This window comes from Sceloporus undulatus, chromosome 5 (genome assembly GCF_019175285.1).
Source record: "Sceloporus undulatus isolate JIND9_A2432 ecotype Alabama chromosome 5, SceUnd_v1.1, whole genome shotgun sequence".
Classification (NCBI taxonomy): Eukaryota; Metazoa; Chordata; class Lepidosauria; order Squamata; family Phrynosomatidae; genus Sceloporus; species Sceloporus undulatus.
In genome coordinates, this window is record NC_056526.1 from 148814746 (window position 1) to 148840391 (window position 25646).

At 38.0% G+C, this 25646-nt stretch overlaps 1 protein-coding gene across 1 annotated transcript in view; it reads left to right on the forward strand.

Moving 5' to 3' along the window:
* The window catches only part of FREM3 (FRAS1 related extracellular matrix 3), a 98380-nt gene that overhangs the window by 60104 nt on the left and 12630 nt on the right, over nt 1-25646 (forward strand). The window contains exons 7-18 of the mRNA XM_042469683.1: nt 13075-13224; nt 13853-14062; nt 15374-15571; nt 16237-16401; nt 16719-16901; nt 17405-17535; nt 18633-18791; nt 19539-19842; nt 21588-21719; nt 22475-22806; nt 23891-24083; nt 25002-25106. Coding sequence (XP_042325617.1) covers nt 13075-13224; nt 13853-14062; nt 15374-15571; nt 16237-16401; nt 16719-16901; nt 17405-17535; nt 18633-18791; nt 19539-19842; nt 21588-21719; nt 22475-22806; nt 23891-24083; nt 25002-25106 — 2262 coding nt within the window. The remainder of the gene's footprint in view (nt 1-13074; nt 13225-13852; nt 14063-15373; nt 15572-16236; nt 16402-16718; nt 16902-17404; nt 17536-18632; nt 18792-19538; nt 19843-21587; nt 21720-22474; nt 22807-23890; nt 24084-25001; nt 25107-25646) is intronic.

A 25646-nucleotide genomic window follows, 5' to 3' on the forward strand; every position in this document is an offset into this window, starting at 1 on the left:
CCCCAAGAAACACAGTCTGTCAAATGTCTGTGTAGCACTTTCAATTCTTTGATGGCATTGCTATGGGGAGGAAGGAAATTCACACAGTCAGTTTAAACCAAACATATTTTACCCAAAGTAAAAGTTATGGTATTTAATATTGTGCCTGCCAGTAGATCTTTCAAAGATGGTCATTTGGAATTACCACACCAAATGAAATCCTTCTGTGCCACTCTATGGAAGCATCAGTATCTCTCTGTGTTGCCTCTTTTGTGAAAGTCTGGTTAAGAAACAAGAAATAAACACAAGGCACATTAACCTTACATCTGAATGTTTATTCCACTTCAAATAGGAAGTGGATTAATGTTGGAATTTTGTCACTGTAAAAAAGTTGAGATAAAGATAATAAATTAAGGCTACATCTGCACTGCAGAAATAATCTAGTTTGACACTACTTTAACTGCCGTGATTCAGTGCTATAGAATTCTGAAAACTCTAGTTTTGTGAGCCATTTAGCCTTCTCTGTCAAAGAGATCTAGTACCACAACTAACTATAATTCCTGGGATTCAATAGTACTAGGCCATGGAGGTTAAAGTGCTGTCAAACTGGAGTATCTTCAGTGTGGATACAGCCTGAGATCAGGTTTAAAAATTCAGATTAAACTTTATTGATAGTGAGATGTGGGCCAAACACTGAAGTGTGTATACAATTGAAAGATAAGTTAATTTTGGAAAGCTAATGAAAAAGTGTAGACATTTTGTCTGGCTGAATGTTGATCAAAAGTGTGAAGCGCTTCACCACAGGAAATAAATGAAAACTACATGACTTCTTTTTTTCTTTGCTTGCTTCTCTTGCTGAATAGGTCTGTATATAATCATAGGCTCCCAAACTGTATCTCTTCCTTGTTGTTTAATTGTTAGCTTCAGAGAGCTAGAATTATGTGCTAGACACAATTGCAGCCACACAATTGCTTAATCATGTTTTATGAGCACAAAAGCACAATTTCCACTTTTCTGGGTCCAATCATTTGTAAAGACAATGTACAGCTTGGCAAATAAATGTGACGAGAGAGTAAAAGAGATTGAGGAAAAATTGAAGGTACAAATTGAAACAGAGCGTCACTGAAACAAGAAGAAAATACAAAATATCAAGGTAGAACAATAGAAAATAGGAAAATGTAGATGAAATGATTGAGACAATTTGTCATATAACTAATTGGAAAACTAAAAATAGAAAGACACTCAGACGTACGTTAATAAAATTTCAGAACTGGATCAAAGAATACAGCAACAAGAACTTTCTGAAAACAACCCAAAAATATATCCAAATTAATATGTATGAATGGGAATTTGGTTTTCCCTATTCTGGGCTCCCAACAATTTTAAAAAGGGAGAGAGCTTAGATTTTTGATTTTGCTAAATGTATGCATTCAATGCAGCATAGGAGGGTTTAGGGTTTTTTGTTTGTTTGTTTGTTTGTTTTGTTCTGTTTTTTAGGGTATAGTATATTTTTGATACTCGAAGAATGAAGTCAGGCGGAGTAGTCTCTTGTGGATGCACAAATTAGTTGCTACAGACAGTTTTATGAGAGATTAGTTGGACATGTAGAGGGAGAGAATTTTAATAGCAGTGGGAGTTTTTAATGGAGTGATAAATGAAAAATTAGTCAAATCAAAATAGGACATAAGTTGTGCACAGTTTTCTAAGGTATTGCAGTATTTCCAACAAGGAGATAACAGATATTTGGCCAACCTTAAATGAAAATCAGACAGAGTAGGGATCCTTATAAAAATTCATTCAAAATAGCTAGTATATCCAGTGCTGTAGAATGTTAGCCACAGTTACGAAATAGTATAAATCCGGCAATGCAGAGATAATATATTCACATCCTAATAACAAGTGTTTATATTTTAAAAGGATGTATAACTGTAATTATTTCCATTTAACATGGATAGAGTACCTGCATGGAGGTGGCTCAGGAGGAAAAAATGTTCTTAGAGAGAGGACAGTATCATAATTCAGAGAGATCATTATCTGATACCTATCTGCTATTCACTCAACAATAAAGTAATTACACACAGTATTTCCTTTCTGTAAATCTGGAAATAGAGCTTGAAAGAGATAATATTAAGTGGTAAAAAAAAGGTCTGCATAAAAAGTGTGTGTATGGCACAGATTAAAATACAGGAAATGCCATGTTATATCTAGGCAGAAAAAATAGTATATTTGAATCTGGTGGGGACAGTTGTGTAAGCAGTACAGCCATAGGGCAAGAATTCAGGTCCAAGAGTTCTATACATTATTAACCCCAGAAAGTTAACCTGCATAATCCTTTCTTTTTGTTGTGCTATTTGTTTGTTTGTTTATTTCTTATAATTTATATCCGGCATTTTCCCCAAAATAGAAACTAAGGCAGCTTGCAATGTAAGTTAAAACAAAATATAGCTAAAACAATACATAATATAAAAGTTAAAAACCATTAAACAAAGAATCCAATTAAAGCATTGTTAAAACAGTTAAAAACACATTCAAATCATGCTAAAAACTATCTTGTTACTATGTGACCTTTCAACTAAAACAAGCTCAAATTATCAAATCCTAATTGATTTATACATACACACATGGTATAAAGTAGGGGAAAGCAGTTTGAGCAACAGCAGCAGGTTGCTCTTATGATCACAGAATTCAATTTGCTTCACAGGCACCTAATGCTTCCTTAGGGAGATCCATGTAAGAATGAAAAACCAGTACAGTACTTCAAGAAGGTACATCATTGCTTATAACCGTTAAGAAACATTTGTTTAAACTGGAGATTAAACCTTTAGCCTTCCAGATGTTCCAGTTCTCCGCTCCCCAAGCCACCATGGCCAGTGGCCAAAGCATTGTCCATCTTGAGAACCAAAGATTTCCTCCATCCTTATTTTAAAATCTAATTTCCTTGATCAGTCTTAAAGCCCAATGTTTGACATGCATTCCTAAATGGGTTATCAGAAGTTTTGAAAGTGTGCCGGTAGCAGACTGTGGTGTGGGAGAATCTGACTTCTGGAACTCTGGGAACGCTCTGCTCCCATTCTTCTCTCCTGGTTTGAGCTCAAATGCTGTGTGACCGTTTCAAAAGCTTGTTTATGAATAGGGTTGATTGACTGCAAACCAGTGATGGTTCCACCTTTTCAGCCTAATATTTGGTGTTTTAATAACTGATTCTGGTTTTGATCAATGTACTTTGTGCAGCATATATTTCTAACCTGGAAATGATAGAATCAGGTATCAGCAGTCAGTGTACTCCAGTGTCAAATATGTCATGAAGATGAGAGCTGTGAGAGGGAAAAGCACATATTAGGTCTTGGTAGGGAGTCATGCACCTTTTAAGCATCCTTTTTTCCCCCTCCCTATTTCCAGTCTAGTAGTGGGCAAGTTAACTGCAAGCAAGTTAACTGGGAACCCTAAATGTCAGCCATGTAAACTGATTGTAAGGATGTGAATGGACTCTTGAAGAACAGACAACTGGAACAAAAATTAGAAGGAAGAGCAGTTCAGCTTCAATGAATCTGAGAAATTTAACCTAAAATCTATATATGATCATATTTAGCTATAGTGATGCAGAAATATTTTCTTCATCTTTAAGGACAGGTGACTTATATATGAGGTCATTATACTTGTGTTTCATATTCAGTTTCATCAAAGAATACAAGCAATAAAATATTCTAAAAGTCTTAGTTATTTTTTTTAGTAGTACAGGTTCATGTTGATGTTTCATTTTTAAAAAAAACAAGAAAAAGAGTTAGCTTAATCAGGTAGTCAAGACAAAAAATCCCAACCCTTTGATCTTCATTTTCGGCACAAGGCTAAACAATATAGGTTTTGTAGCAGGGCCTTGATCATACACGAATAAATTGGGGGATCTGTATTATTTTCCTGTTACACAAAAGCATGCTGTCAGATCATGTGTAACTGAACAATGGATCTGGTTGTATGGTAGTGAGCTTTGAAGATGGAGATACAAACAACTTGTGATTTTATAAGGAAGTGGAAATCTTACTATGGTTTTCTGCAGGAATGTTTAAGTGGCATGGCAAGTAGAACAGGTTTCAGGAGTGGTGCATGGGTTTCTAAATAACTGAGGGAACAACAGTGATATCCAACCTGAACAAACACTTTAAAGGCCTCTTTGAAAAACCAGAAGTGGATTTTAAATGAACAGTTTGCTCACAAAATGTCATTGTCGTTGGGGGGGAAAAGTTGAATTAGCTTTGGAAATACTTATTACTTACTGAAATGGCTGATCATTGTGAATAGACAAAAATATTATAACAAAAGGATTTTGTTATAACAAAAGGATAAAAACCCCTTTGATACGTTTGTTTTCTTTATTACTGTAAATACTCATGTATAAGCCTAAAAATTTTAGTCAAAAAATTGACCCAAAAAATCTGAGTCAACTTATCCACGGGTCATTGTAAGTACTGTACTTTAATGCTTACTTTTTAAAAAGCAAGCATCCCCTGGTAAAAGGCAAGAATATAATCACTTATGGAAGCACTGACTTCCCCTCTACTCTCTCATCCATCCAGCTTTTAGGGTGAGCAAAAACAGTTATGCCTGCTGGAATTTTGTATGTTCTTTGACATTGTTTTCCTTTCATTCATCCTTTAAATCATTTGTTACATGCCCCTCAACTTATCCACGGGTCATAGCAAAATCTATACTTTTGGCCCCAAAACCTGCCCTCGACTTATACATGGAGTCAATTTATAGTTGAGTATTTACAGTAGTTTAAAGTGTTCAAACCTGAATGAATTTTGGCACTTTGTGTTAATTCACTACTTTTGTTATCTGTAGAGAACATTTCTTGTAATTATAAATATATTTAAAAAACATACACTACCATACAGTCGCTGTGTAACAGTTCTGCTACAGTTTAATGTCAGTGTACACTTCTGGATGTTGGCTAAGTTTTGATAGGAATCAGGGTCAGACTAAACAATACATTTAAAATGTAGCTAGTAGAGACATCTTTCTTAGTCTTACCCTAGACCTTATCTAGATCAGGACACTTTGCTGTCTGTCATGATCTTGAGCTGGCCTGGGGACTTTGCAATGCTTATTGTCAAAAGTGAGCCTCATATTCTAGTAGATTGCTTTGGAGCGATAAAAATTGCCCTGGGGAGACAGGGTGATTCAAATTGTACCACGGCAGTAGAGGGTTAAAGTGTTCATTTCCTGCTTCCACAGGTTGGTCTCTGTTAAAATTATCCCCTTGTTTTTTGCTTAGAGGCAGAAAGTGACTGGTAATCTGTAAAGCTAACCTTAATCTGTTGGATCCCTCTAGTTCTAGACCCATGTAGTTTCAGCATGTTTATTAAAAAAGGAGTTAATAGTAATTGTGTCAGGATGTAGTAATGTGCTTGAGGAAAATATGCGGCAGTATTCATATCTATGAGAGCCAGCATGGTATAGTGGTTTGAATGTTGGACGATGACTCTGCAGACCAGGGTTCAATTCCTAGCTCAGCCATGAGCTGGATTACCAGGGTCACCTTCAGCAACATGCTCTCAGCCTCAGGGGAAGGCAATGGCAAACCTCCTCTGAACAAACCTCCTCTGAACAAACCTTGTCAAGAAAACCCATGATAGCTTCACCTTTGGGTCACCAGAAGTCAGACACAACTTGAAGGCACACAACAACAACAGTTCATATCTACATATGTCTGAAGGCTTTTACTCTTTATAGGCATTACAGTTTGTCTTCCAAAGACTGTGCTGAGAAATCATGGCTGGAATAAGTTCAATTGAAACATTTTACTGTCATAAGATAAATGACTTCATTCTTATTGGAATAACCTACCAGTATCTGATTTGCTTCTGTTGATATAAATTTGAAAACATTTGTGTTGTTTCACACAAAATGAAACCAAGATGAATGGCCTATAGCTCCCTTGATTTGATTTGGTGGTTTAACGATATTGGTTTAGCTTGCTAGAAGTGTAAAAAGAAAAAGTCAAAAGTACAGAGATTTTCTATATCAGGAGTTAAAGCTGGTTATATTTTGGCAAGAATGATGAGGAGAAATGTGTTAGTTAAGCTGCTGTTCTCTTCCAATTATTAGTAGGTTCCACCTCAGAGCTTGCTGGCAATGTGTTTGAGTCCACCTAGCAAGACTGGATTATATTTCAGAGACAAATGATTAAATCTTTGTAATAACTGAGGCGTGACTAGTGTCATGTTCTTAAGGCCTCCAGTCATGTCTGTTTTTGTAGTCTCCCAATTAATTTTTTTTAAATTTCTGGGATATGGGGAAAGTAAGTGTATTTAATTAAAATGCTGGTGATGCTACCAAATTGCTCATCTGACAGTGAATTCTTGGGCTCTAGGCTTGACTCCATACCATGGCTTTCAAACTTTGTTCTCTGTCCATTAAAAAAATTGCTGTTGTCTACCACTCGACTTCCAGGAAGAATTCAAAGCAGTGGTTATTACTGTTATAGCCCTATACAGCTTGGGTCAATGCTGTCTGAAATACCTTATATCCCTATATGAGCCTGCCTGAGTTTTAAGATATTTGGGGAAAAGCTTTCTCTCAGTCCACCACCATCACAAATATATATGGTGAAGTCCCAGAAGAGAGACTTCTCAATGAGCGCTCCCAGATTGTGGGATTCCCTCTCATGAGTAGTTCAGTTTTATCCTTTAATATCTTTTTATCCAGGCAGGCCTATGATTGAAATATGTAACAGAAAGGGATTGTACTTTTTTAAAATCATGATTAGTTATTTTGTAGTATTTATTCTTGTTTTTTTGCTGCTGCTGCTGCTGTTGCTGTTATTTGCTTTCAAGTTGTTTCTGAGTTGGCAATGGGTTGCTCAGCGGGTTTTTGTGACTGAATGGGGATTTGTACCATGGTCTCCAGAGTCATAATCCAACACTCAAACCACTATATCATGCTGGCTATTATTATTTAATTCTTTTTAAACTTTTGTACACTCGTCCCCCGGGTTATGAAATTAATTCGTTCCGGCGCCATTTTCGTAACCCGGAAGTTTTTCGTATAAATAATCTTTTAACTCAGTGGTACTCAATTTTTTTTACCCTTGAGCCTCCCCATTTATATCTACATGCAGATGCCAAGCCCCTCTACTTGACACAGTATATGAATAAAAATATTTTCTTTATTTTGGTTTTTTTTATTTTGGAATAAATTAGAACAATTTCATTAAAAAAAATTGGAGCAATTTCATTTAAATACATTCAATACTTAACACATGTCTAAATTTTACACATAGAAAAGTTTGGAAAGAGGAGGAGAGATCACAGTCTCGAACTCTCATGCCCCCCAGGGGTCCTGCTCCACTGTTTGAGGACCACTGTTTTAACTGTACAGTTGCCCCTCTGTTTTCATGGACTTGAAGTCCACAGTCTTGATTATTCACTGAGGGGAAGCCCCATTGGCTAAAATGGCGTATGCACGGCCATTCAAGCTAATAGTTTTTGCGGGGGGGGGGTGTGTGTGTCCGGAACATTTTTTTTAATGTTATAGGACACCTTGGCTCCTGCATAGGAATAAAGGTAGCATATAAATCAAATAAATAAATAATTGAGGGCAGGACATTCTATTGCCTACTATGATTTGGGTTCTCCAGTCAGGCCAGCTATCTTAGTGCTTGAAGGCACAGTCATGGGGAGGGCATTAAGTTCCACTCATTGACAGTCATCCTTCAATAAGAAGAGTCTTACAAATACATTGTGTACTTAGGACTCCTTTCCATGTGTTCAGCATAGCTTACTCCTAAGTAAGAGTGCATAGGATAGATTGCCTGCAGCCTCTGGTATTCTTAAGAAGGTTCCACTAAATTAGCTGTCTTAAATTTTCTATATGTGTTTTCTTGACCATTTAAGATACTTCAGATGGATAATTCCTGTTGTGGCTCAACTGCATTCTAGTCTTGGTAGGCCAGTTTTGCCTACCAATTCAGCTCAGCCTCCCTTCCATCCTAGTCCCGTTCCAGAGTTTTGTGCTTAGGAGTCCTTACGTGGCCCCCACTTAAAGGAATGGAGGATGCATAACAGAAACGTCTCAGTGGATTGCATTTACTTTCTTGCTTATCTTTATTTCCCTGTTTTAGTGGAGGAGGGGGAATCTCTTAGGTGTATTAAATTTTTTCCCCTTTGAGGTTCACGAGTGGCATTGCAAGCTATCCAGATCCACCTTAATATCATTTTAGTAGTATAGCTTTTAACACAACAATAAAAGCACATGGAAATTTTGTGTAGAACCACATTAAGAATCCCTATGATTTCCTGACTTCCATGTCACATGCTACACTACTTTTTCTAAATGGGCCTTGGGAGGTACCTTTTAATGAACTGATGTCCCACAGCATGGTCAGACTTACCCATTGGATTATTTAGATTCAACCCACAGTCTCATGGCTGTAAAATGAGTGTTATCATGGGAAACCTCATAGACACAAAATAGGCAGTTAAGCATTTTAAAATACAATGTCATTTCAGTTAGGTGCCTCAGCATATAAAACTGTTGTTGATGAAAAGTCTTATTGCTATCCCCTTATCTTTGTGGGTTTTTTCCATCTTACTTAAAATACTTAAGCTGAATGTTCCCTCCTAGAACATAACTATTGTCTGCTTATGCTATCTTTTGATCTTGTCAGAGATAGGTAACTGTGCCCTTCCATATTTTGTTGAGTTGCATCTCCCTCCTTGCCTCATTACTGCCTGTGCTGGCTAGGGCTGATGGGAATTGCTGTCCACCATCAGCTAGAGAGCTACACTTTCACAGACCTACTATAGGCCTATAGGTCACTTGTAGGCTAGCACGAAGGCTAGGGGGTTTATTATTGTGATTTTGGAGAATTCAAATCTGTATTTACAATTCTTCAATTTTATTGTACATATACTTCATGATTTTCCTAACAGGGGGTCAATATATTCTCCTCTAGTCTTTGGAGTTGTGATTGGGCATATACGTAAGACACAGAATGGGCATGAGCTAAAGCACCACAACACCTTTTGGAACAGAAATTAGGGGATAAGATATTAAAGTAATTTTCACACATGGGGCATAATTTTACATGGAGCTCGTTGCATTCTATTTCTGTCAGTGCCTGAATACTGAGAATGCAGAAGACAGCATAACTATTTAGGTTGCAGTTTTAAACTTCAGATACTTTGGGTGTGTGCTTTATCACAGTTACAGTAGTGCAAATGTGAGAACACGGTTGCTATTGGGAGAATAATCTGAGAGTGAGATCAGGATTTGGCCTTGTGCCCACAAATATTGATATAAATATATTTACTCTGAAATGGATCTTAATTGCAAAGGGTTGCAGAAATGAAAATATGTGTAGCATAAATACCCCACAGCATATGCGCATAGCAACAGAAACACAAGCATATTTATATCCAACAGCTGTTCATTGCAATTTACAATTGGGTTCTGAGCTGCTTACCAAAGTTGGCAGCTAACAATTTCTTTGCCCTTGATTTCTTGCTATATCTATTGCATAGTTTGCCAAAATACAGAAAGCAAAATCTGGCTGGTGGCTGATTTGCAAATAGGCAATAATAATAATAATAATAATAATAATAATAATAATAATAATAATAAGTTTTGTAGGTTTTTTAATAATACATATTGTGAAGTAAATTGTCACCTGCATGGCCTTGAATTCAATAATACTAGTAATCCCAGTTGATTGCCTGTAATTTGGTATTGTGTTGCATCCTAGACGTGAAAGTGAGATGAGGATTGTAACTAGAATTCAGGTAGCTCACCCATCGCTCCTGTTTCTGATTAGAGTGAGTCTTTTTCTTATTAATATTACTATTATTTGCAACCCACTTTCCCCCCCAAATTGGGATTCAAAGCAGCTTACAGTCTAAAAACACAGTAAAATAAATAATAAAAAAACTTACAAAACTACTCCAATATTAAAACAGACCCAGGGTCACACAATGTGTGTGTGTGTGTGTGTGTCAGTCCAGATATTTGATTCTGCAGTTGATAGTTCACCATAAAAGATAGCTGCACATAGAGAAGGTCATGCATTGGCCCTGGCTGTTCTGGATAACCTGTAGTCATGAAGGCCTGGAAGAAAATGCCTATGCATATTTAAAAGAAAGACTAACATGTTTTATGGCAGTCCCATATAAAATGTGTTATGTTTTGAAGATGTGACTTGTATCTTTGTTTTTGATGTAACAGACTAAAAAGTCTAACTTTCTGGAAATTTTTTGAGGGGGAGAGGATAAAATAATTTAATGAAAATGAACATTAATATAGCTTGGGGAAACCAAAAAAAATGGTTGCCTCCCCCCCATAAATGGGGCTACTACTGTAGATATCTATGTTGTATGATCTATTTTGAAAGTCTCACTGGGAAATGTGAGGGAGAACAGCAATTTCAGACAGTAAATAAATCCTAAACCTACTGTATTCGCTGTGCTATGCAAAATACAGTATAAGGTTGGGTTTTTTTTGTTGGAAGCGAAGATATTTTGCTTCCATGGGCCAAACTAATTAATGTGCTGAGCTGCTAAATGAGTGCTTCTTTCATTCAGTCTTGTGATGTCTGATCTCTTACACTAAACAATGGGGTGACCACTTAAGCCCATGTTAGCTGTGACCTTTTCTCTGACCTGAATTGTAAGACTTTGGGTTCTCCCCAATAAAAGGCAGGGTCATTTTCTTTTCTCTTTGAGGAATCAAGAATTATCAAACCTTTAAAATAACCTTGTTTATAGTAAATAAGGGATATTTTGGCAACAGTTTTTTGTAAACTGTTGGGAAAAAAGGAATTAACTTCATTTTGTGTCTTTGATTGGCATAGTCCTATCTTAATTTAGTTAAAAGGGTTTTTCCAAAAAAAGATTACCCTGGTGATTGATTCATTCCTGTCATGACTTAAGCTTGCCATAGTTTCTTATATGTCATCCTTAACATTGGTGAAAACTCTATTAGTATATGTAAGTCTTCTTTTTCTAAAACAAAGGAAACCCCTAAGATACTAGCAATTGCTCTTTGGTAACTTCTAAAATGTGTTATTTTCTTTTTGCATCTTCTAGTCTGTAAATTTAGATGTGGATTTTCAGTAACGTTGGTGGCTTCACTCTTGTAGCATCTATTTTGGGGGAAGGCTTCACTAAATCCTGAAGATCCCACAATTTCTCTTGTTCAGAGTATTGCGCACGACTGTGCACTTTTCTATAAGCATTATTTACAGATGCAGTGATTATTGATTTTTTTATTCATGTATTCATTTATTTAGAACATTTGTACACTGTTCATCAGTGCTGTCAGCCTATGGAACTGTTTACTCACATCTACAATATATTAGTGTGTTGTGTGTTTTCATGTTGCTGCTGACTTATTGTGACCATAAAGTGAATCCGTTGTGGAGTTTTCTTGGCAAGATTTGTTGATTAGGGGTTTGTCTTTACCATCCCCTGAGGTTAAGACAGTGTGGCTTGCTGAAGGGTTTCCATGGCTGAGCGAGAATTTAGATCCTGGTCTCCTGGAGTCCAAGCCTAGCACTCAAACTCCTGAACTACATTGACTGTATGTTATGTTTACATGTACATTAAAAGGCTACTGAGAGGTCAAAGATGGACATGCTCTGGTCACGTGCTCTGGTCACGTGCTCTGGATGTGCTCCCTTGGTCAAAATATCTGTGTCAGACCAAAGTTTTGTCTAGCCAAGCATCCAGGAGTTAACACCTTGCCGTCTTGACTAATAATAAATAATTGATAGACTTCAAAGACATAGTTGTGTTCTGGAAAATCAGTGTGCAAAAGGATCTTGTGGCACCTTTGAGACTAACTGTAAGAAAGAAGCTGGGAGCATTCGCTTTCGTAGACTTGAGTTGCATCTGAGAAAGTTGACTCAGATCTACAAAAGTTCATGCTACCAGCTTCTTTCTTTCAGTTTGTTTCAAAAGGTGCTACAAGATCCCTTTGCATATTGATAGCCTTTTCATCTATGAGTTAGCTTGTATTAAAGTCAAGTTCTAATATTTTCAGTAAAACTGTTCTATCAGCTTCCTTCACACCACACATAAATTTATTTGTGGGACTATATTCCCTCACACAAACCTGTCTCAGCTTTGAAATCTTCAAGAGAGGACTCTTTCTTGGTCCCAGTTCTGCCTCCTTTAGTGTTTCATTTGGTAGGAACATGACAGAATTTTCTCAATGGCTACTCTAGAATTCCCTGTTGAAGGAAGCTGGGCTGACCCCCCCCCCCCCCCTATTGTTCTTCTGCCAGCATTTTTGCTCAGCCAAACCTTTTATTTTGGCTTTTTATTCAGACAAGTTTTTGGTAGCTGGCCAGTTGCTGATGAAGGAGCTTATTATAAACACAATATTTTTGTTTTAAATTGCTTTTAATTTAATTCAGTTTTAATAGTAAATCTTGTTTTGTCAGTTGGTGGTTCTTGTTGTTCAGTATTACTAAGAATCACCTTGACTGAGTTTGTGGACAAAAGGTGGGATTTAATGCCAATAAATAAAGATAATTATTTGTACATTTTTGCCATGCCACAATTTATTCACCATTTTTAAAAAACCATTTAGCATCAAACACTGTCCATTTTCCTCATAGGGCGAATGATCAGAGTAGTTTTTCCCTTTGACATGACTACCTGTGCTCCTTTCAAAATATGTGGTTATTAAAACATAAACCCAATATATCAGTGAATCAAAATGTTATGCAAGTCAGCAGTTCCTGTGCTTTTGCTCCAAAACACACTGCAGAAATAATCCAGTTTGAGACCACTTTAACTGCCCTGGCTGAGTGCTTGGAAATCCTGGGAATTGGAGTTTATTGTGGCACCAGAGCTCTCTGACAGAGAAGGCTAAATGTCTCACAGTTCCCAGAATTCCCTAGCATTGAGCCAGGGCAGTTAAAGTGGTCTCAAACTGGATTATTTGGACCTTTTTTACTTATATATCTCTTTACCTAGAAAGTTCCTTTGTTTGCTCAAGTATCCATATTCTGCCACTCAGATAAATGGTACCTTTGTATTTAAAAAACATGATGACTTCCCCCCCCTTTTCTCTCCATATTTAATGTTTTGTATTTAGAGCCTGCTTTCTACTTTGGTGACACTGAATATCATGTGGGTGAAAGTGCTGGTTATGTGGAAGTTCGTGTTTGGAGAACTGGAACAGACTTGTCCAAAGCAGCCACTGTCACAGTGCGTTCCAGGAAAACAGAACCAATGTCTGCAGAAGGTGAGTTCTCTCCTCAAGTAGTATTACTATTGCATGTGCACCCTACTCTGTGCCATCATGTTATGTAGAGATGTTGTTTTAAGTGCTGAGGTATTTGGATTTCACTTTCAGATATACAGAAAAAATGCAAGGCCAAATCTGGCACCAAATAAATTGTACTTAGCTTCTCATCACATTCATTCAATTCAAACACCATAATCCAGGGGTTCCCAACCTTTTTGACTCACCAAGGCTTTTTTAGAATCAATTTCTTTGGTGGAGCCTCTCAGAGGCCAACTCTATGTCTTACAAGTTAATGGTGTTTAGGAGTAGTTTTACTTTTTGTTTCTTATTCTTTCATTTCATTCATTTTCCTGGCACAGCTGCGGAGCACTTTGGAAGTGCATGTGGAGCCCTAAGGGCAATTTGGAGCATGGTTGGGAACTGCTGCCATAATCTATTCTTTTCTGGAAAGCTCCTCAACCCTCTGGTTGCAGACCAGCAAGGCCTTAGGGAGCTGAGCAGATTAGCAAAGTTCAAGTTCCCTGACTCATGCAAACAGAAGCACTTTTGTCCGAGGATAGCCACCGTTGGATGCAATCATGATATGGCACAAATAACTGAATATCTCCTCTTGCTTCTTACACAGCTGGAGTTGATTATGTTGGCATCAGCAGAAACCTGGATTTTGCTCCTGGTGTTAATATGCAGACTTTCCGTGTGACCATCTTGGATGATTTGGGACAGCCTGTCCTTGAGGGTCCAGAAAAATTTGAACTCGTTCTTCGTATGCCTATGAATGCAGTGCTTGGAGAGCCAAGCAAAACTACCATCTTTATCAATGATACCATCACAGACTGTAAGTATCTTAAAGCTTTTATCAGGAACTGTTTAAAATGGCAAAATTAAATATGGCAGAAAAAGGGCTAGTAGGGAAAAACACCAACAGCAACCTCTAGCAATATACACTTTCCTTATGACACCAGAAGCATGGTGGGGACAGTGAACAGAGTCAGTTCACATTATGCTTGTTTTTCATGTCCTTGAAGTCTTTTGGTTGATGTTTTCCTTCTGGGTAGTCAGTGTTAAGCAGAATAAACATGTACCATGGATCTTACCTTTTATATCTTATTTTCCCCAAATTACTCTATAAATGAATGTGGCCCCACCATGTGGAAAATAAAAATCATTCCCCAAGAAGGGCATTTGTTATGTTTGTGAGCATTCTGTCATTATGTTTATCATTTTGATAAGTTTTAAGGATATTTTAAACAATTTTAAAGTAGTATTGTTGGGAGTAAACACAAGTGTCCAAAGTAGGAATTATTGCTAGTTTGCCAAAAGGTCACAGGTCCAGAGAAAATATGTAAGAGACAGATTGTTGGAGGACCTAGATATTGAGAGGGAGCAAATTCATTAGAAAAGCAATGTGTCCAAGCTACACTGTTTCATTTCTGTGTTCCACTGGTTGTAGACATAGCTGAGATTGCTTCCCTTGATGCTGCTTTTCCAGTTTTCTAGTCCATAGCTATTTTGGGTGCCAGGGAATGAGAAAGAACACAGAGATTAGGTGACATCTCTCAATAAAACCTGTTTGGTTTCAAAAAGTAGATTCCTATTGTCTTCAGCCTTCCACCGAGGGAATGGGTCTGTGGTTGCAATGTAATATATTTGTGTTTATAGACCGCTGAGGTCATCTGAAGTCAAGAGTGAGTTATTTAGTAGAAACATGTTAGCTTGTGTTCTTTTAAGTTCTGTGTTTGTGCATCTGAATTCCATTAAAGACTGCCCACTGTATCCATGGCTTGGAAATAGTCAAAAAGGAGTTTCCAAAAAGCAAACCATGGATTTTTTTTATAAGGAACACTGTTTTAGTACACCATTGTATTGGGTATCCAACGATTTTGATATCCATAGGGAGTCCTGAAACCAAACCTCAGTGGATACCAAGGACTCACTTTTCCCTCCCCCACTATCATATCTATAGATACTTTTATATATATTTAGTATTATCCTGTGTGACTACAGTGGATACAGATTTCAAATTTAAATTTTATTTTCTAATCTCAGTTACATGTTACTATTTACTAATCTAAATGCAAATCAAAAGGATATCACAGTAGAATACCAGAAAACCAACTTGTTCTTCTGGGATTGTTATGTCTTGCAGTACCCAGAGTCCAATTTAAGGAGTCACTCTACACAGTGAATGAAAAGGATGGGGAAGTGGCAGCTATCATTTACCGTAGTGGTGATGTTAATCATAAATCAACAGTCCGCTGCTACACTCGCCAGGGCTCTGCTCAGGTTATGATGGACTATGAAGAGAGACCAAACACAGATGACTCTGTAGTGGTGTTCCTTCCAGGTGAGATGTCAGCCTTTTAAAAATAAAGTGTTTCCAAAGGAAGCAACAAACTACATTCTCAGAATTTTCCCTTAATTTTTCCTTTACATCAAAATGTATGTTACTTTGATGCTAGCAGCTGCTACCTGTATCCTTACTCATAATTAGGTGTGCAGGGACCTGATCCAGACTGAAATCCTTGCTTAGGGGGTCAATGAGCTTTCAGCTTTTGTCCTCATCTATATTAGCAGGCTATATGTCCAGAATGCGCTGCTTTAAGAAAGGATTCATTTGTTTGAATGGAAGCCAGTATGACTAAGTTGAAGCTGTCGTACTTTGGCCACATCATGAGAAGGCATGACTCATTAGAAAAGACAATAATGCTAGGCAAAGTAGGAAGCAGTAGAAAGAGAGGAAGACTGCATACCAGATACTTAGACTCATTCATAGAGGTCACAGGCTTGAATCTGTAGGGGCTGAGCAGAGATGTTGAAGACAGGAAGACTTGGAAATGTCTCATCCACAGGGTCACCATGAATCAAGCCAATCTGAAGCCAGTTAACAACACAATGTATATTGCAGACATGCGTTGGCTGGTGGGTAAGGTCATCGAGAGCAAGAGCACAGCAAGGAGGATCTGCAAAAATCCTTCTGGTTCACTACTGTTGCCCTTTTGCCTCCTGCAGGAGAGATTGAAAAGTCCTGTAAAGTGGTCTTGGAAGATGATGCTATCTATGAAGAGGAGGAAGAGTTCAGGCTAGTACTTGGAACGCCAAAGAGTACTTCTGCATTTGGTGCTTCTGTTGGGGAGCAAAAGGAAACTTTGGTGAAGATTAAAGATGAAGAAGACAGTGAGTTTATGATCTATTTTGTACACTTCTGGTTGTGTAATGTTTACCAGATCCTGTTCCTTTCACCAGTTGAGCAGATTAATTGATGCACACAACTGGTATTCTCACTGTCTTATTACAAAGCAAATGGGTGCATTACATTGCTAAGCATGAAACAAATTCAGTGAATTAACAAAACAAAAAAAGTTGTTTTCCACATTCTGTTTTGGTCTGTTTTTCTTGGTCTATTTTTCTCCCTCAGACCATTTTAACTATTCATCAATAAAAATTGTACTTGATTAAACAGGAGAGGCTGAGGTTTTTCAGTTCTCTTGCAGAACCAGTGATTAAATTCTCCGAAATCAAATATAGCATTCAAGAACCTGAAGCGCCTGGTGAGGTTGCAGTTGTAAAGATCCCTGTCTTACGTCTTGGGGACAGTTCTAAAGTTTCCATTGTAAGAATCCACACTAAAGATGGCTCAGCTACCTCTGGAGAAGACTATAATCCAATGTCTGATGGTAAGACTTTGATCATTAGAAGAAGAAAAATCAAAGTTAGTTGTATCCAAATGTGTTGGGTTTCTCCTCCCATCACACAGATCCAGAATTCTAACTATACATGCTGGGAGTGCATCACTGGAAGGTACTAGGTTAGGGAAGTCTTGTGCAATAGAATAAATGAAGTCAGGAAATAGCTGCATTGTTCCTGCTGCAGAATTTAAATGGAAGCCCGTGATCAATATTAGTCTGTAATATTATACAGATATGACCAGAATATAGTCATTTCATATCTATTTGTTTTCACAAAAGTGAAAGGACAAACTTGGTATTAAGCTAATCAAAATTCCTATATTTTATTTTTATTCTTAGCTTTTATATACTGCCGTTTTGCCAGCTAGGGGCCCAAGATGAATTTGACACATGAGGAACTAAGTTTTCTGCCTTTGGCTCTTAGCCCAATTCCACTGATGACAGGGAATAGAATTTCATTTTGGTGCTAAAAAAAATACTTTTCATTTCAGATATTGAATTCAAAGAAGGGGAAACAGAGCACTTTGTTGAGGTTGAAGTATTATATGATGGGGTGAGAGAAATGCGTGAAGCATTTACAGTACACTTGAAACCTGATGAGAATATGGTAGCAGAGACACAGGTAAGAAGTAGGCTATTTGATATGCTGTACTTCAGTTACTTTGCATTCAAATCACAAAAAGTTGGAAGCACCTAGGAATAAAAGGCAACTTGTTTTCTAAATTTCTAAAATATCATTTTTGAGTGCCTAATGTCAGTTTTAATAGTTTGGCAGTAGTTACATGAAGCCCTTTAAAATCCTCATTGCAAGACTGTTGGCCTGAAAGGGAAAACCAGGGTGCCATCTCCAGTCTTTTATTGTGCTCTCAGTGAAGAATGTCCATAAGTGTTTTGCCTGAAATTCATGCTTGGATATTAACTACCCTATGATAGAAAAATTTTCACACATACGGTACAACCTGATGTCAGCTAGACAATTTCCTTCATTCGATTGTTCTGAAAACTATCCTAGATGAATTACAGGCTTTTGATGTAATTGACTGATTTTTTTTTTAAATGCTGTTAAAGACATTTGGTTAGATCTAAAGATCCTCTTCCTCTGATTAAAAAACAAACACACTTTGGATCCATTGCTTTCTATGGATTTTGAGAGCTGGCTCATTAGACAAATAATGCAACCATCCTAGGAAGCTGATTTTTAGTGTCACATAAAAGTTACTGCTTTTTAACTACTTTTTATATTTTTAACTTTTTAAATTCTTTACAATATTTTAAGAACAATTTTAAATGTATCTTTATCTATATTGTCTTTTTTTTAGTTGTATAAGCTGTCTTAAATCACAGTTGTTGGGGAGAAGGTGGGGTATAGTAAATGGAAAAATAAATAAATACAGTAATATATTTTTTTTAAAAAAATATTTACTTAATTTATTAGTATTGCATTTGTACTGCCAGGAAGAGGTAATGAAGTAATCTTTTTTCTTGCAAGAAGGGCAGTACTGGCTATTCTGTCTCTGGCAGTAAAATATTTTGGACCATTTTATGCACAGATATAGCAATATCATTGGAAGAAAATTATTTTTCTCCATTCAAGTTTGAATTCTGATAATATTTGTGCATGCATGTCAACTTTATCACAAAGATTTCCTCATACACAATCATCCTGTTTATAGCTGTTTTTCAGTTTTGGATAGAAGCTTTTTCTGTCTTTTAATTCAGCTGAACAAAGCCATTGTGTACATTGAAGAAATGGACAGTGTGGCAGATGTGACTTTTCCAGCTGTGCCCCAGGTCGTGTCTCTTCTGTTGTATGATGATACTGCTAAAAGCAAAGGAAACCCACAGCCTCCAACAGGCTATCCTGTTGTGTGTGTAACGGTATGATTTGTTCCTGCTGTCTCTTCTCCAGTTAATAATGTTTAAACATCTACTGCTAATTGAGAAATTAGTGTTCTGGAGATGTGTAAACATTTTACCAAGCTATGGGGATGTTTAGAGCACATATTTCGAAATCAGAAATCCACTTTGTTGATATATATTTATTAAATAATGTTTGGTGTTTATTGTGAGTATTTTAACAGCAATCCTCTGAAAGACCACTTTTATTCCCATTTCATGGGTAGGAAACTGAGACCAAAAGATAGCAAGCTGCATAATGCCACACAAAGAATCTTCCATAGAGGTGGGGTGTGATCTCACTGTGACTAACCTTGTTTTATTTTCAGTATTTTAATATTCTTATAGGTACTGCTGTATTAACAACAGCATATTTCTGTCTTTCTTCTGGCTTGCTAGCTAATATATGGTGGGATTTTCATATATAGTCCATCATTTTGTTTCCTCTATCAAGCTTGGGTAATGTGAAGTCTTTACAGAACATCAGTTTTTAAATTTAAATATTGTAGACTCTACTGTCTAGTTCCTTAATTAAGATTAAAATAAAACAAGGCTTTCAGTGCTTAAACTAGCAGCAAGGAAAAAAATGCAACTGTTAATTAGGGTGACTTACAGCAAAAGATAAGGGAGAACCCTTATTCTAAGAATTTGATCTTTAATTACTCATTCTCATGGTGCAGACTTTAATATAATTAAGTGGATTTACTGTGTGTATCTGTTAAACTTCAGGCATGCAACCCCAAATATTCAGATTATGACAAGACCGGGTCTATTTGTGCTGCTGAAAACATCAATGACACCTTGACTTTGTATCGCTGGCTGATCAGTGCTCCAAGTGGCTCAGATGGTGTTACCAGCCCAATGCGTGAGGTGGACTCCAACACTTTCTTCACCAACACCAAGTCAATTGCCTTGGACTCTATATACTACCAGGCTGGTTCAAGGGTTCAGTGTGCGGCACGTGCTGTCAATGCCAATGGAGATGTGGGTTTAGAATTGCTAAGTCCAATTTACACAATAAACCGAGATGAAGGTAAGGGTTAAAATGCTTCAAGCAAACTTAAGAAAATCAAGTGGCTTTTGTTAAGATGAGGAAATTGTTTGCTCCTAATATTCTTGTCTAGATAGAAAATAATTGTTCCAGAAATGCAACAAAATATAATTGTTACATCAGGGTTGCTTTTACTAAGTAAACCATGCATGTAATTAGAGCTGCATTACTATATTTTATTATTTTTAAAAGAGAGAGTTAGTTAATGTATTATATATAGGAAGCCCCCACTTATCCGACAGGTTGAGGACTGCAGGCTCAGGGGAAGGCAACGGTGAACCTCCTCTGAACAAATCTTGCCAAGAAAATCCCATGATAGCCTTAGAGTTACCGTAAGTTGGAAATGATTTGAAGGCACACAACAACAACAACAACACAGCTTAGAAAGGTTACTTTTTAAACTACCATTCCCAGAATCTGCAAGAAGCATGACCAAGAATCTCCATGAAGCAAGAAGTGGCTCAGAAACTACGCAGTCTACTAGGAGAATGAATGTACAGGTGTTCCAGTCCCTACAACAGATCCTATGAAAGAGCATAAGGGGACTCCAACCTAGTTTACAGAGATTCTTTGTCTCCTGTTGCTTCTTCTGTCTTTCTGATTGGTAGCTGAAAGTTTTTTTATCTCCCCATTCCCATTGTGCTAAATCATGTTCTTCTCTTTGGCTGTATGGAATAGCCAGCGGTACTATCTCTATTTTTTCCCCAGTGAACTGAAGTAACATTCAGTAAAATTGGCTCCAGTTAGAATAGGAGCATGTTGTGTAAATTAGCCTTCTCCAACTCAGTGCCCTTCAGATATCTTGGAGTATGACCTCCATCTCCACCCAACATAACTTGTGCTGACCATGAATTATGTGGGTTTTAATCCAACACACCTCAAGGGTGTTCAGTTGGGGATGGTTGCAGTAAATCATAGGGTGATGTAGGCCCGTTACAAATGGGCACCCTAGCACAGACTCAGTCCGTACTAGGGTTAGAAAGGGGCATCTCTTCCAGATGCCCTTAACCCTAGTACGGACTGAATCCATATGAAATGGCGGCGGCCGTTCCACACGGCCGCCGCCCTCTTGATGTAGTGGACGCGCTGCATCCACACATCGCGCCCCGGAAATGACGCCGCAAGTGCGCGCTTCAGCACTTGTGGCGTCTCTTCCGGGGCGCAGGAAGGAGTGTGATTTTCACGCTGCTTCTTTGCAGTGTCCGGGAACTGCGCCGTTTGGCTGCTGCGGTTCCTGGACGCTGCAACCAGTGGCAGCAGCAGACCGCCGCTTTTTGGCGGTCTGTAACCCGCCGTAGATTATTAAAAGGGTAAAGGTAGTCCCTTGACATGAATGTCTAGTGGTAACTGACTGTAGGGGGCAGTGTTCATCTCCATTACTAAGCCAAAGAGCCAGTGTTGTCCAAGGACTGCTCCTGTGGTCATCACTGCACCAAATGTTGTTACCTTCCCACTGAAGTGGTACCTATTTATCTGCTTGTAGTTTCGTGCTTTTGAACTGCTAGGTTGGCAGAAGCTGGGACTAGTGATGGGAGCTCACCCCATCATGCAACTCTCAGACCTCGAGCTGCCAACCTTCTGATCTTCCAGTCATCAGAATTGGCATCTTAACCACTAAGCCACCACATTCCACTACTTAGATCATTATGGCACCAAAGAAAAGCATAGGAGAATTTTCCTAATCTATTGTTTAATTACTTTCTCCCATGTTACTCTTGTCTACACAGGCTTGTGTCAGCCACGTATACCAGGAACAGTAGGAGCAGAGCCTTTCTCAGCCAAAATACGTTATACAGGTCCTGATGATCCTGACTATCCCAATTTGATCAAATTAACAATTACAATGCCTCATATGGATGGTAAGTATTGGCTGCATCCATTTGATCAGACATAGAACTGTTGTATTGATATCACTACTTGCTGCCAAAATGAAATATTTAAAACAGGAAAGAAATGAAATTAGCATCCAAGTTTTGGCACACTTTTACACTTATTATTGTATTTATTTATTTATTTACTTACTTCATTTAATCATAACTACAGATTATAACTTTATTAGAATGACTCAGTATGTGCATTACATAATTTAAGATATTGTATAGTGTAATGGAGCCAATATGATGTACCGTAGTGGTTTGAGTGTTAGATTGGAGAATTTTGGAGACCAGAATTCAAATCCCAGCTCTGCCATGGAAATCCACTGGGTTACCTTTGGCAGATCATACTCTTAGCTTCATAGGAAGACAATGGTAAATGCTCTCTGAACAAATCTTGGCAAGAAGACTTCATGATGGGTTCAAATCAGTGTCCCCGTTAATTGGAATCAACTTGAAGGGAAATGATAACAACTAGTAGTGTAATGGCTTATGAATGTGAGCAAGGAAGTCCTCAGTTCAAATTGTGCCTCAGCGTAAACAAATTATTAAGTGCACTTTGGCAGACTGATGTTCTCTCTGCCTCAAACCTGCTCTGTAATACATGTTGCTGTAAGTATCCTTGAGATAATATCATGTGTACATATATGAAGCTGCTTGAGCATTATGCAACAAGCATTATGCGCATAACAGTTAGTACTGCTGTTATGCATGTACTGATAACATATTTCTGGTTTCAGGGATGCTCCCAGTTGTCTCAACACGACCTTTGTCCAACTTTGAGCTGACCCTTAGTCCTGATGGCACTCGTGTAGGCAATCACAAATGCTCCAACCTCTTGGATTATAATGAGATTGAGACAAAATATGGATTCATCACAGATAATGTCAAGAACCCAGAAGTCATTGGGGAAACCTCACCATACCAGTATAGCAGTGCTGTGCGCTCTGCTAAGACTTTGCGCTTTTACCGTAATCTCAATTTGGATGCCTGCCTATGGGAGTTTGACAGCTATTATGACATGTCAGAACTGCTGACAGACTGCAGTGGCTCCATTGGCACAGATGGTCAGGTATGCTCCATGCAAGAGAAACAAGCACAGATAACTAAAAGGAGCTAGTATGACATAGTGGTTTGAGCATTGGACTATGACTCTGGAGAGCAGGGTTTGAATTCTCACTTGGCCATGAAAACCCACCGTGGGCAAGTTGCAATCTCTCAGGTTCAGGCAATGGCAAATCCTCTCTGAAGAAACCTGCCAAGAAAACCTGTGATAAGTTCACCTTAGGGTCACCATAAGTCAGAAATGACTTGCAGACAAACAACACACACGCGCACGCACACACAGAGAGAAACCAATAATGCTTTGTCCAGGCATTTTGTTTTTCTTTTCATTCAAATTGCTTGCAAACCTAGCCATTGCTTCCACTGCTTCCAATGGCTATTTATTGTTTAGATTTTTATCCTGATTGTACTTGTTAATACCTGTAGTTTTGCTTGGCCCATTTCTTGAATCCCCATCTGATTAATAATTCTGAAAACAGCTACAGGGGAAATGGGGAATGGGTTTAAGTTTAACTACCCAAAACCCTCTGCATTGTTCCGTTTGGGAGTGAGCTTTTGTCTGACAAGAGATTAATCATTATGCTTCTTCTGTCAGTAAGTTGGCCCAAAATGCACCAGAGGTCACAAATGATTGTGAGGTTGTTAGTATCAACTTAATCCTATTACAGAGATAGTGCTGTAACCCTAGATTGCCAAATACACTCTGGATGTCTGTCAAATCAATTCTGGGATGTTTTTTGCCTTTCACCAGGGTTGTGTCTTAGAAGCCAGCAAGGGTTTCAGCCTCCTTGCCCGCCTTCCTGCTTGGATTTGTTTTCTAGTCTGGTTTGGCCTGTGTTTCATTCACACGTCAACACAAACTGGAATTCATTCATTAAGCATTAAAGTGCATTTCTAATCACAGCTAGTAAAGTTTGTTCAGGAGTCAACACGTACCAAAGAGATAAATGCAGAACAGATTAGAACATCTGTCAAACTGAAAACACATGGGAGGGAAGGAAAATGAAATTTAATACTCAGAAAGGCTGTGGAATTAAGTCCATAAAACCCTCTTGGAGCATTACTTGACCAAATACCCTGGTGTTTTGCAGGTGTTGAATCTGGTTCAGTCGTATGTGACTCTGCGTGTGCCCCTCTATGTCTCCTATGTCTTCCATTCACCTGCTGCTATTGGGGGCTGGCAACACTTTGATCTGCAATCCGAACTGAAGCTCACCTTTGTGTATGATACTGCCATCCTATGGAAGGATGGCATTGGAAGCCCACCAGAAGCAGAGTTACAAGGTGAACTGATTGGTTTTTCCCCTTCTGTTTCAAGAAATCATACATCTGCTCTGTCTGTGGAACTGGTTATTAACTCAGTGTGACAATACCACTAGTTTAGATGGGTAGGCAGAAATTAAATCTATGACAAGTGACTCACCTCTGATAGATATGTAAAAGAAATCTGTTTGAGGAGATGAACTCTCTTGGAAGCCACAGTGGCTGTATGTGGTCTATATGTGACACCACTGCACTGAACATGTCTATTGCTGGCAAGAAACTGTCAAAAGGATGCAATTTTCATGTTGCACTGTGGGTTTCCAAGAGGCACCCAGTTGGCCACAGGAATAAAAATATCTTTTAGTCCAAGCTGAATTTAATGAACCTTTGGTTTCATTAGCAGAACTCTTCTTGTATTTTTAAATTAAGGTGCTTATAGGGTGGTTAAACTGATACATGCCTTTGCCTCTAGAATGAGACATTCAGTAGCGTTGGTGCACTGGGTGTGTTTGCATGCATAAAGCAAGAATGAAGCTTGTAGAACCCTCTTTCCTGATATATTTGGTGTTTAAGACCTTTCTCAGGATTATATTACGCTACGTTGCTGCCTACAAAGCAGGGTAAAAAGTCTAGATTGCTTATTTGATACGTTGAATGAGAAAATACTGTATGAGAAAAGTCTAACTTCTGCATGCTTATATGGGGATAATGGTGATGGCAATCTAGCCTGCAGAAGATTAGCCCTACCTTGTTGCAATGCAGGTGAGGAGACTTAAAGGATCTGAATATCTAAAATTTTAGGCATGCATCAAATAAAAGTGACTCAAATGACTTAAGATGTAGCAGCACCTATCTATAACAGTAAATTTTTCAATTGTTATATATCTAGCTATATAAAAATAAAGAATTGGCATAACAGTAGTTGTGATTTGTATCTAGGCTCTCTTTACCCAACCAGCATGCAGATCAATGAAGAAGGACGATTGGTAGTCTATTTCAGGACTGAAATCCGATTCAGAGGGCAATTTGTAATGTCCCACCCAGGTAAGAACCCTTTACTTTGTAGAATTTAGCCATGTTAATCTGTAGAATCAGTATGTAGAGAGATCTTGTAGCACCTTGAGACCAACTGAAAGAAAGAAGTTGGCAGCATGAGCTTTCATAGACTTAAGTTTACTTCTTCAGATGCATTCCTCTGAAGAAGTAGATTTAAAAGATCATGCTGCTAACTTCTTTCTTTTAGTTATTCTCAAAGGTGCTACAAGATACATTTACTTTGTATTTAGTTGTACAATCAATTTTAGAAGCAGTGCTGTTTTGATAGGTTTTAAAAAAAACAACCTAATTATCAAAGAGAATTTTTCAGTAGGTTGAAAATGATATACTTATCTTCAGAGGTAATAATGAATTGGTGGGTTGGATCTAAACTTCCCCTTCTACTAATGGAAGAAATCCTTCTGTATCCCTGAAAGGTTTTGATGCAGTGGAGGGAGACCATTGATGGAAAGATAGGAGGCAGCTTTTGCCAGTTTCATGCTACCTCTCTTCATCCAACTTACAAAGCTATCTCTTATACTGTTTGAG